This window comes from Dreissena polymorpha, chromosome 1 (assembly GCF_020536995.1).
Source record: "Dreissena polymorpha isolate Duluth1 chromosome 1, UMN_Dpol_1.0, whole genome shotgun sequence".
Taxonomy (NCBI): domain Eukaryota; kingdom Metazoa; phylum Mollusca; class Bivalvia; order Myida; family Dreissenidae; genus Dreissena; species Dreissena polymorpha.
In genome coordinates, this window is record NC_068355.1 from 209,921,684 (window position 1) to 209,935,883 (window position 14,200).

A 14,200-nucleotide genomic window follows, 5' to 3' on the forward strand; every position below is an offset into this window, starting at 1 on the left:
CGTTCTCATTATAACATGCATTAATGACTATGATAATTTCATTTATTAAACATACAATGAGTAATTATATTACAGGAATGTTGCAAAATAAGATTTATATTCATAGGGAGTAATCACGTGGCACACACGATGGCGAGGTCCATTCCAAGACAGGTATTTTTTGCCGTTTTATGCCCTGTATTATTTTAATTGCCCATTTAATAATGCTATTACAGTTGCTCATGAGTTTTTCGTTTGGGCACTAGATCTCAAGCATTACTCATAATAATGTGAAATTGATAAGATTGTATATACTGTATCCCATAAGGTTAGACATATTGTTCAGGTCATTGCGCTATAGTGATTGTTAGGTTATTTACCGTTGAGTAATGACTCATGTCTCGATAAGATCTAAGGCGCTTATGATATTTTTTATATTAACATTTATTTTGAAATCCAGATAGCGTAAACGTGTGCATAGTTGTATATATTGTACATTTGCAAACCATTGCAATACCCAGTTTTATATATAGCTTACGAGTCACTATGTTAGGGTTTAGTAATAGAATTAAATCAATATAGTGCTTGAAAGTGAAAGATCATGATAATTAAAAGATTGGTATTGCTTAACGTATTAACATGGATAGTTTAAGTGAATTGATGAGGTATTAACAAGTGGACTTACAATCATAGTATTGAAGTTCATGTAAAAATATGTGATACTATTAACATAAGTATTATTATGCACGTATTAATGTGTTTTTAATGTTTTTCGGATATATATAATGCTTCCGAGCGATTTATATAGCAATCCTGAATAAACAAAGCAGATTTATATATAAGTTTATTATCAGGCAGCATGCATGCTAGCCTCTCACTTTACGGAATGTTCGTTATGTGTTTTTTATTCTTTGAGATATAATTGTCTGCTTGTTCCGCTCAAATGGTTATTCGGGAATACAGGGCTCCTTTTTCTATATATGGATCAGATGTATGGAACAGGATGACAACTATGAACGTTAAATTTTTACCAATTAACGCATATTGAAAGACTTACTAAACACACCTGTCATTTAGATGTACACTTTAAAATAAGTTTCATAAAGATAGTTTGGTACCATTAGGGGCCTTAAATAAATTAAACACACAAAAACACCTATTGTTTTGCTATCTGGCAAAATCTGACCATGTATGCCTTGTCGAACTAATGATGTATCTTCATATGAAAATAAAATAACTAAAATGGATCCAAATTCAGGTTTGAATAATATTTAATAGACCATCACTGTACTGAACATATTTAACAGCATTTTTTTATTATTATAATGATACAACAAAGCAATGCTAAAAATTAAGCAAGAAAGATAGAAATGATATATGCTTGTATATTGGATTATTTGCTTGTTTCCCTTGATTCGTTCTGCAATAGCCTTTTGAAAACACAATAATATGACTTTGCAAAGTTAATACTACTTTTCAGGATTTTGAACACGACAATACATGTACTAATGTTCAAACTCTGCAATCATCAAAGATATTTTTTCCTATATGTCATTTCCGACGAGGACCAATTGACAAATTGTCAAGACCGCATTCTTATTTAGAATGCATCGTAATAACATTATGATTATTAACAAATTCCACCATATACATGTAATAGGTTTCGTTTGTATCGTTAAAACTACGTACATATATATGTTGAATTTGATTAAATGGATGTCTTTAACAAAAATCATTTACATAGTTTCGCTTCCATCATCTTAGGATATGTGATTGTCGATGTATTATTTCAATATAAGTAGCACACAATATGTGCACTTTCGCAAATAATTTGCGACTGCAATATTGACATAAACACTCACATTAATTAAATTACGAGTTTTAATGTAAATGACAATTATAAAATTGCATATTTTAATACTTAAAAATTATGTGAATCTATATGAAACAAATCTTAAACATGTTTTTCTAATAAACATTGATTATTTTAATAAAATATTGCATGTATGTTTTGAGATATAGAATAAATACAAGTAATTTTCGATAGAAGGGCACTATGATACGTTCTACGATTAAACTGCGAAAAATATGTCATTATGGTATGAATGAATCAAATTGCTTATAATATGATAACCAATATATCTATGACTAACGTTATACAAAATGCATTAAACACAAGTTAATCCCTATAAATCATGTCATGGAATAATCCATTTCAATATTTCAATAAGACAATAATTAAATTGCGTAAGTTAGTATTTAAAAATAATGTTTCTAATGTTCTTAATTTTTCATAAAAAGTGCACTATATACATGGAACATCTTCTCTTGTTTTTCAAAGCTGGTTTATAAGTAGATACGATGCACATAATTGTGCTGTTTTTTTTATATATTTCAGTTGTCAGTCAGCTAAAGTGCAGAATACCGAAATGAGATATTACTCGCACGTTTGAATATGTTAATACAAAAATTATTAAATCTTTGGATTAGAACATGTAGGATGTAAACAAATAATAATTAACAAGTATTGCATTATTCGATTTAGTTTACAAACTTGATTTTATATACCCTCATAGCGTTTTTCTTAAATAAGTGTTTCAACATCATTCATGCGTATTAAGGAGAGTCTGCATACGGGCGAGAAAATTAGTTTGATGTTTTTTCTAAAATCTCTGCATGAAAAAAAAATGTCTACTTCTAACGCTTAATTATGCATTACAGAGTATTCAACAAATTTAATTTGAAAAAATCATTCCACCAGCACGTAATTAACTGTTTTGCGTACTGCAAAAAAGTACATAGTTCATACACTGTAGAAGTATTGCTAATGTCGAACAGGATATGTTTCTCAAAAATCCACAAACGTCATTACGTTATACTCGATTGCACTTTATGGTGTGCAGTCTTTCGCTATATAATAATGGTAACCACAATATACAAAGAAAGCATATGATCGTACCACAAACACCATATACTGTTGCACAAGTAAATATAATGCTTGTTCCATTCTTTGTTATTGACTTCAAGCATGTCCAAAATGAAGAGCCGCATACGGTTTGGCTTCATCCCTCTTGTTGTCCAAGTTACTGTACACAGGACAGGTCTCCGGGCTGAATTGATTGAGTTCTGCGTGCCCTATAAAGATGAACCTATGAACGTTATCAGTCTCTTACACATACGTATTATTATAGTTAACTACTTTTCGACATGGATATAGTTATGTAACAACAAACATTGATATTGTATATGTGCGTTGTAAATGTCCTACCTGATGGGTCGCTTATTGATTTGTTGACAACATCGGTATTGGTAAGTCTGAAATGTAATTCACGGGCATAATGATTATGAGGTAAATAATGTAGAGCAACATCTATATTGTTAAATTTATAATAGGTTATAGTATAAAATAGTATAAGTGTGCACTGTTTAAACCCAGGTTGGTGTTCGAGTTAAGTTTTTTTTATATGTTATTGGAAAGTTAATTATAAAAGTTACAATTATGCGGAAACTGACTCGTTTGACTCGCATGATATATAGAGCCATAACTAAGGCTACAATAATTGCAAATACAAACGTAAGAATGCTAAATGTAATACAAACTGTATATACTCACTCAACTTATACAGTATGTGTGTGTAATCTGTTTGTTATTTTTAATGCGTTTTACGCAGATCACAACGTACCAGGACGTTTTCATAATATGAATGTTGTTAGATTAGGAATACCTTTTCTTCCGCAGTAAGCAAATCATCACCGCGATTATTATTATGGCGACAAAATTCACAATCAAGCTTGCAATCATTCCAGACTTAAACCCGTTCCCGCTCTCTTCAGACACAAATCCGTCTATCGATGATTCTGTAGAGAAATGAGTAACTACATCTTTACGCAAAAATAAGTATTCAATTATTAAAGAATTATGACAAAAATATTAACATAAAACAAAACAATAACTTTATAATTTATAAGCGATCATTTGCGTTTGTGACATTTATATGAGTGACATTCTCTTATAAACATCCCCTCTTGTTTGTTTGAACTGTGATCAGTTTCTTTAATTTCCCACAAACATAATGACATCAATGTAAAGCAAAGGGAGAATCATTAAACCCAAAGTATTTTTTAAATAACATCTTACCACATTTTCCACCAGTATATCCCGTAATGCATCCCATTGTGCACGTGCCAGGGTTTGAACATCGGTTCCCACCAGCTACTGGAGAACAGTTTGTTGGACAAGGATTTGAACACTGTCTACCAAAATAGTCATTTACGCATCCGTTGACACAATCACCTTGTTGGTCACACCTACTAGCATTTGTTCCTGCTGCACAATTTGTTGGACAATGGTTCGAACACTGTCTACCAAAATGGTCATTTACGCATCCGTTGACACAATCACCTGGTTGATCACATCTGCTACCATTTGCTCCAGCTGCGCAGTTTGATGGACAAGGATTATTGCACTGGCTGCCAAAAAAGTCCCGGAAACAACCCTCTACGCAAACACCTTGGTCGTCACAACTTGTTCCATTGTTCACCGATGCACAGTTCGTGGGGCAGATTTGTTTACATTGCGAAACGCAATTATCTACAACGCATCCATTAAGATATTAATCATTCTTAAAACACAGGCCTCCGTTTGAAGAAAAGTGCATAGTATAATAAGCTACTGCAAGATCATATATTGATACTGTTTTTGTCTTTTATGTATTTTTCTATACTACATCATTATTGCTTCTTTGAAATATACTTATACCAATATTATTAAAAATAATATGTTTTTGAAGGAGCGCATAATAGTTTTCGTTTATAAAAGTTGTTGTTTTTTATCCGAAAACGTAGAAATAACAATAGAATAATGTTACTAATTTAATACAACGTGTACAATTTTTTGTGTGACTTCAGCTACTATGCCAAGAATATGTGCATAGCATTTTTGTTTTGCAAATTGTCTTTGTTTTCGCTTGTAACATATTAGTTCTTAGACTTGCTAGTGTTTTTTATGATGAAGTAAATCAATTAAAGTTTAACTTACTTCCACATGTGCATCCCAGCAAGTCAAATCGTAACGATATGTGCTGAACCCACGTGACTGGTTGGATGCGCACGCACGATGCAAGGACTGGATTTGGTAACAAGTTTGTCACATGTGAATCTTGGTCTGTATTGCCAGGAAAAATCTGGAAAAAAATGAATATTCCGTATATTTAAGTACCTCATCTCACGATCGTTGAGTTTCTAGCTAACTCAAATTAAAGGAAAAAAATCATCAACATATATCACAATAAAAAATAAACTCAATCATCATAATAAATCAAGCGCTTTTGAGCTTGATAACAGTGCAAAGCGATTATGGCATTGAACTCTTGATATTTTGCCAAAAGAAAGAACGTGGAGAATAATAAAAATTTACCTCATTGTCACCGTTTGGTTTTATGATTGTTACATAATTCACACAGTCTTCTGAAAAGTGACACCGATATGATGTAACTCGTTGGGCTAAACCTCTTACAAATTTTCTTCCCTGGGTCACTATTCCAGTAATGTGGCTCCTTTCTAGGAATTTCGCCTAAATAATATGAAATAAAAACACTCTTATATCATTATATACAACTTGTTATGTCGACTATGTCATCAGCTATTTCATATTTGAATGTACACGTTCACTGTGCAACATTATTAGTTATAAATGTACATAAACTTATGTGCTATTAATTGCTTAAGTTAGAAATACATTTCCAACCATACCTGTATCCACTGCCGAGAATCAATTGTTTGGGCAGACCAACAGCCATTTAGCCAACTATTGTTTACAAATATTTCTTCAGTATCCAACCTATAGTTGTGACGGAAGAAAATGAACATAAGGAAATATCTTACACTAGAGATCATTTTAGGAAAGTTCCTTCGGGTTGTTTTAGCTCAAACTTGTCAATTATAAAACTTTGTTTAGCAGGTTAGATTATCCAATTCAGACAACCAATTCAATAAATACAAAATTATTAAATATGTGATTCAAAACCACCATTTGCATTATACTTTACGCATGTTCTTGGCCAACATGCAAACGCTCAATTTATAAATATTGCAAGTCCATTCAATATTTGACAATACAAAATATTAATTCAATTACTATAGTAACTATAGAAACTTTTAAAGAGCTGAAGGAAATAAAATAAATCAAACTGTATGAATCTTTGCTTATGAACAATATTTCAATACATAACGTCATATAGTATAAGAATCCATGATTATCTGTGCGCACGTCAAGGACGTGCTAAAACATACAAGATGCAAATCACAGCGCATGCTTGAAAAGCAAATTGTCTAAACTCATTTACACAATCATAAGAGTGTGGAGTGCAATAGAGAAACTAAAGGAAATCAAAGTGGGTCTGAACTTTTTGACTGCCAACGCCACAAAAATGGGCGGATGAAAATATATAAACTTTTAAATGAGAAGCGTAAATTATCATTAATCAAATACAGTATCGTTTGGTTACTTTGAAATACATTCAAGATGGCCATCCAGGTCAGAAAACTTCAAAACAACAATGAAATTACACCGATCAATTTCAACATGTGTTTAGCGATCATAATATTTGTTTATTTGCACTTTTGTATCAATCTGTATACATTTATAATTTAATGGCTTGCTTCAAATTCCAAATACACTCTTATAAATGTGCATATGTAACCATTTTACCTTGGAAATGTATTAATACCAGATCGACCATTTTTACCGGGCTGTAAACAATCCGATCCTTAAAAAATTAATCAGTATTCGATTGTTATAACAGTCCCCATGCCAATCAACTTATAGGACCAGAATTGACATTAAGTGATCAACCTGTTTTTAAGTTGACAAACAAATATTAATGTATTGACTTTGAGTACTTTTTCTCTTTACATGACCAATGTTTAAACTTCGACCAGATGTAGTGAATACAATTATTCAGACGACGTTTCGACTCAATCAGATTTCAAACGAGGTATCTAAAGTTCTTATCCTAAAATTGTTGTATAATGTGACATGGTGACTTCGGTTTGAACCACTTTCGAACAAAATTCAACTCGGGACCTGATATTGTAAAGATAAGCAATAAATAAAGATGAAAGCAAAAAGGTGGGTTGTATTGTGATAACAAGAGTTTTCACAGATTTGCCCTTAAGAATTACAGTTTTACCCAAAAAGGCTCCAACTCGAACTTCTCTAAGATATATTCAACATAAACGTTCTTAAACATATTCACTACATATTTCAATGAGATCTAGTACAAACACAGCTGCTAGATCTTGTTGATTTATTTGCTATCATATTTTGTAACCTAATTGACTATAATTTGAAATTTGCCAATATAGTATCGACCATATTTAATATTGAATAATAAATGTGATTTATAGAATGGTAAGATGGTTTTCATGGGATTTGAATTAGTGACCAATTTTTTAACTCCACTTGACCCTATTTCAACATAAGCCTAGATATTGGCGATATAAATTGCGATCGAGTGGCATCCAGATTTAGTTATTGAGGTGGTTTCTTGAGGGGTACCAAGCTTTCTCTAGGATTTTACCTGGTGACTTAATTTTATAATCCCTTGACTCAATTAAAACTTAACCTAGACTGTGCCAATATGAACAGTTCAACCAAGCTCCATCAAGATTGCCTATAAAGATGTAAAAACATAAATGTTAATGAGGCATGACACCAGGAGGCTTGACATTGACTGCCCACAATAGCTCACCTGAGCACTTAAGACGCATTTTAACAAGTTTGCACACCCTTCTGTGTATTTCTGAGACATACAGCAAAAATGTGAACAGTTTATGTATACATGCATAAAAGTAGATTTATTTAAACTTGGCGCAAAAACAAATAAAAAACTTTTTATGTACATAGATGCAGTTTCTAAATACTTTAATATTTAAGCATGTAAATATAGGAACTCGTTTAATAAAACCTGGATCTCGTCGGGCTATCAATTTCACTAGAAGCCGTCAGATAATCGTCAGGAATGGGACTTTTCCCGGACACCAGTAACGTAGTTTCCAGACAGGTCGAGGTACCTAACCGTTGTGCAAATAAAGGATTAAGATAACTCGAAAAACATTACCAAGACAGAGGTTCGTGTCCATCTCGTATCTTTTTAAAGAAAGTTGTCAATTGCGATAATTATTCAAGACAAAACATACAGCACAACTTAAAACATAAAATGGAAAATAATAATATAAAATAACGACACATAACCTGTTGTAAATATAATTAAATTGGCTAATTCAATGAAACGTATTTTAATTTGTATTGATTGTAAAATGATAATTGGCTGTAGTTATAACATGGTTAATTGATCACAAGCTCAAACATGTATACTAGACCTCTTGCAATCAGGCTAAGTTTAAAGATCGCTAGTACTCTGACCGCCACTTGGTACTGAAACAATAATAATAACTGTGAATACCTTGGAATAAAGTATGGATATCTGCTTAATTTTCCTGTTGGGACAAAGATAATTTGCTTTTATCAACAAATGCGGCATACTTTTAATAATTATGATTTGATTTGTTCTGGATTATGGAACAATTGTCGCAAACCATGTACATACACGCGATATAGGAATTGAATAGGGTCCAGATTAAATAATTTCTAAATTAAAAAGTTCAAAGTTAAATTTTTGGTAATTAAAATGCTGGTTTTAGTTGGGGCACTTTTAGTCAAGATTGCAGTTAAGCAGAAACATACCTGACAAAGAAAGATCGCGAAAAGAAGATTACTCACTCGATTATAAAGAGATTTACGTTAAAATAATCCAAACCTATATGGTTATCGTATGGCGTTCTTTGTTTTTGTATCCCATATGCGTTGTCATTCAAACGTATCGTTTCAATGCCAATCAAAATTTACTGACCCCCAAATATACATTGTATACCGATTCAAAACATACTGAACAGGTTTGGGAGGCGTATGATTGCGTAAATAAACATAGACATGAAATCGTCATATAACTTAAGACTTACCATAATTTGTCCTCCGTTTTTGGACACTTATGTTTGGGGGACAAAATAATTATTTTCTGTGACTTTCATTTTTCTCTTTTCTCAATGACTACATTTTTGACTGTTGCATTTGAACCGAGTTCATCTATCCAGTATTTGTGTTTTACTATCGTATGACGATTAGTAACGCTGAAAGATGAATGCAAGACGTCAGTGGATCGTTACGTTTGCTTCATTTTGGGTAAATAGGCATGTTTACTGTATACAGTGAATGATTCACGCTGATAGCTGTAAGAAGTTACGCAGTTGAAATGATCTTCGTAAGGAAACCAAAACATCTGCTTACTGTATGAACAATGTTTGTTTAGGATCATTGCATTAAGTGCCACTAATGATATCACAATGCTTTTGGAAAATAGTATTTAGTTGGTTAATGCCTGTTTTGCAAGCTCAATTAAGTCATCTAAGACAACATGCTAACGATAAAAACTTAAAGAGTGACAAATAAGCCTAGTTATATAGAAAAACAGATAAATATGTTCAAGACAAAAATAAAAGAACAAACAACGTGATCATACTGACGTCACTAACAGTATATATTAGTTGAATTTTTATCATTCATACGATTCATACGACATTATGTTAATGCTAATCTGAGTAGTCTGTTGTCATAGTTCAACATTGACGTATTTGTCTGTAAAAACATTAAACATATTCGCGTAAATGAAACTGGATGGTTAATTCACAAATAATTGTTGAGCTTAAATTGGCTGTTTGTCAATATGTATCGGAAACAAAATTAAGTATCCGCTCAATGTGTTCAACAGTAAACAGTAAAATTTCCGTCTCTTAAATCATATTTATCTTTACTCCAAAGCACATTTATATCAAAACTAAATGGGAATTTAACCAATCAAATGCTATGAATAAATCAGATAAACTTGATGTTTTTAATATGATTTTACACCATATGTTTGTTTATTTACATTAAATAAAAACCTGGAAATCATCAAATTGTGAATTATACGTTTACCTGCATTAGTTTTTAATGCAACATACATTTCTGAAAAACAATACGTTATACAGTTAATACAAACCGTTTTTATCTTTAAGTCTCACCTGCATATCTAACGTCGGGAACCAAACATTATTACTAATTGTTTAGCATCCAGATAAATCACATTCTAAAGCACTATTATGTCCAAAGATTTGCAACCGACAGAGCTCCAATTTTAAATTCCGCACATTTAACAATATCTGAATGCCTACAAAACCCAACCTGTAACGATTGTTGATCTCTTGAATTTGATGCATCCGCCCATACATTAAAGCTACATCAATGATTTATTATACACGATTGGGCATGTAGGAATATGTTTTAAGCAGACTGTGTAAACTTCACAACGTTTGCGTTCAACCTATTTTGCCACACAATTAATTCCGTACATTTTAAGGTTTATACCGTACTACTGGTTTGCGCGAATTTTCCGAACGAAATATCGAGTTATTTTGATACGGATTTATTAAATCTGCGAAATACATTCTGAAACTTTGCACTAAGCATCCAGAATTCTTTGCCCGCGTGTACACAAGATTAAATACTCAAAATAATATGAGAAAGAAAAAAATATGATAACGTGACATTTTGAAGACGTTATGCTTGACGTAATGTAATAATTAACACAAAATTAACGTTTTTTAACATCTTGGCGTCTTACTAAAAGTTTCACTCAGACTACGTCTGCTCAATAGTTAGGGGATGCTATGTTGGGCATTAAATGCTAACCGAAATACAGGTTATATATTTAACAATACAGCATGAGAAAATAAACTGAAACAAAAATAGCTCTCAATTAAGATAAAGTAATATTATAACTTATTAAATATTATCGGGAGAAAAAAAAATGTACCGTCACCGCATTTTAAAAGCAATAGCTTGTTGAACCGTCCGTCTGTCAAACTTTTAAAGGCCAAGACAAGACACATATTGTTTTTGACTTGCACAGTGTACATCGTCTTAACAATAGATATTTGAAATAAATTATGTCTTAGAGATGAACATAGTAAAAAAATAAACATAAGAAGCATCGTATACATTTTACAAAAAGGAAAGTTAAATTGCATTTTATACATGGAGGATTATTATTTGCAGTTAAGTAACAACGTGTTATCAGTTTAAATAGGTTTAAACCAGTAATTAACCATCTTAACATATATAAATAGATATTGATAATCTTCCTAACACACTGGACACTAAAGCAATACATAATTTTTTCTTAACGTTTAACATTCATTTACAAAACTTTAAGTGTACTCTTTCCAATGCGATTGATTTCGTTTTAACCCATACCTTACATGCGTTATTCAATATAGATCGAATAGCTGACATTGTGTTTTTCGTTTCAAGTCCAACTCTTTAAATTAAATATTCATAAGATTAAGTGATTTTCAACTTTAATATTCTTAACTTAAAGTGAAATTATGGGTATTTGTCACTGTTGAATTGAGCTGAAAAGAATTAACAGGTCAAAAGAGTTAGTTAAAATGTGGTTACTGACCAAGTATCTGTAAGTAATCTTGCTTCCAGTTGTTTATAAAAAATATATATCATATTTGATATTTTAAATGACTGTCCCAGTCCTCTTAGCCGAGTGGAACTGTCTTTTTATTAGGATCGGTGTTAGTGTTCGTGTGTCGTATGAATAGATATCGTTGCTGGAAAACGAATTATTTCTGTCGCCAGTTGTCAAACAAAAGTACGGTTGATATTCAAATGCATTATTTTTCTGTTTCGGGATATTGTTTTAGTATGTTAATGCTGAATTAACAAATATAAGTGTACATGAAGTGAAAACACCAATAAACATGGCATATACTTTTAAATGCGTCAAATGTCACTTTAAGTAATGAAATAATAATGAATTTAAACGATGTTAATAACAAGCATAAGTATGTGACATCGACGAACCGTGACCTACAGATAGATTTGAACAACCGTGTTTATTATTTATATTCACTTTTGCCAACGACTGGGTGGGATTTACCCTCTGGGTTATCTCAGCGCTTGACTTGCCGTGTGCAGTCAAGGTTGATGTGGAATGTAACAAAGGAAGTATTAGTACGGCGACTGCATTATATATATCGTTTAACAAAACCTGTCAAGTGATTAGATTCGTATTATTTAACAAAACCTGTCAAGTGAATAGATTCGTATTATTTAAGCATGATCTAGATGCATTATATTACAAACAAACTTTAATGTAACAATTGACAATTTAAAAATATAAATACACATATATAATTGATATTTTTATTGTTATCATAATTAACACGAAAAAACCTAGGTCTAATTTCAATTTAAGCAGGGAAAGTTCAAGTTTAAAGTAAAAAAAAAATCCACACCTCTCAATTTGTCAATTAGAACTCAATTTGTATTATAACTGTTTGCGACGCCATGACACATAAAACATATAAAGAAGGGAAACTCCAGCTGCTGGTAAGTATTGCATTCTCATTATAAACAATTTGTTGGTCCTTTATTTAAGGCAAGTGACCAATTACCAAAACAGTACGTAACAGTACAATACGAAACAACATACACACATAGAAAAATAAAGCTGGGGTCACCGCCTTGGAACGGTCAATGCAAAGCATTGTGGGTTTAAACCGGGTTTTTATCGTTTCAATGCCAATCAAAATTTACTGACCCGCAAATATACATTGTATACCGATACAAAACATGTACTGAACGGGTTTTCGAGGCGAATGATTGCGTAAATAAATATAGACATGAAATTGTCATAAAACTTAAGACATATCATAATTTTTCTTAGTTTTCGGACACTTATTTTTGGGGGACAAAATAATTATTTTCTGTGACTTTAATTTTTCGGACTATCAGCTTTTTCTCTATTGTTAATGACTTCAATGTTGACAGTTGCATTTGATCCGAGTTCATCTATCCTGCATGTGCGTTTTACACTCGGATGACGATAATAAACACTGAAAGATAAATGCAAGACGTCAGTGGACCGTTACGTTTGCTTTATTTGGGTAAATAGACATGTGTCCTGTATACAGGGAATGATTCCCGGTGATAGATGTAAGAAGTTACTCAGTTGAAATGATCTTTGTAAGGAAACCAAAAAATCTGCTTAATATATCATAATGTTTATCTCTTAAGTCTGTGGTGAAAGTTCAACATGGACGTATTTGTCTGGAAAATAGCATTGAACATATTAAAGTAGATGCAATTGGATGGTTAAATCACAAATGAGTTTTTAGCTTAAAGCTGTTTGTCAATATATATCGGAAACACAATTAAGTATCAGTTCAATGTGTATCCTGTTTGTCAATATCTATCGGAAACACACTTGAGTATCAGTTCAATGTGTATCCTGAATTGATATCACGGACTCTAGATGAAATGGATATGAAACGGGACCGTATCCGCAAATATCTTGTCGATACTGAGTCACGTGACCGTAACTATCGATCTTTTATAATTAGCGTACATCGAAGCGCCGAGGTGAGACTATTTTGATGTACCCACTCACGTCTTTTTTAAATTATACTTTCATTTCTAGGCCGATTTTGACAAATTATATATCATTAGAAAGCCTACGTTATGTAGTTTTCAGATATATAAATATATATTATGTTTTTTTTCTGATTTGGGCAGCCCGGCGAGTTATAACTTTAACTTTTGCAAATATCATAAGTTTAAGAATCTAGATTTACGGTTGACATGTTTGTACTTTATACCGATTTGAAGCGTTTACATTTGGAGTTCAGTTTTAAAAATTACATCTTGCTTAGGAGAATAGAATTCTGTATACGATAGAAAAAAAAATGGATTTAAAAATGAAAGTAAGTAAGGAATGAAGACGGAAGAAAGTATCGCGTGGTACTATATATAGTATATATATACTATGTATAATATCGGCGCTTAGCTGTACGCCAATCGATAGCTACCGGTCACATGACTCAGTAACGACACGGTATAATGCGCGGTGTTAAAACAAAATGTTTATTTCTTGTGTTTAACTCGCTATAAATCCAATAATAACAACGGAAATATACTTAAAGTTATATGTTTTTGAAAGAAGAATTAATAAGTAACAATATATATAACGTATAAAACAATAAAATCGGATGATTACTTTTTGCATAAAATTGAATTTACTACAGTAAGCGTCAAATACTCGATTCAACTCCTGTC

The 14,200-nt window shown here is 31.9% G+C and overlaps 1 protein-coding gene across 1 annotated transcript; it reads right to left on the bottom strand.

Annotated features, from left to right (window-relative positions):
- Positions 1-1,232: 1,232 nt before the first annotated feature.
- Positions 1,233-10,364, bottom strand: LOC127864838 (uncharacterized). Its single transcript, XM_052404728.1, has 10 exons — positions 10,099-10,364; positions 8,362-8,416; positions 7,947-8,052; positions 5,731-5,818; positions 5,396-5,551; positions 5,018-5,162; positions 4,118-4,570; positions 3,705-3,837; positions 3,248-3,294; positions 1,233-3,114 (listed from the first exon to the last, which is right to left on the bottom strand). The coding sequence occupies exons 1-10, from the start codon at positions 10,102-10,104 to the stop codon at positions 3,002-3,004; spliced, it is 1,302 nt and encodes a 433-aa protein (XP_052260688.1). The 5' UTR covers positions 10,105-10,364; the 3' UTR covers positions 1,233-3,001.
- Positions 10,365-14,200: the final 3,836 nt, after the last annotated feature.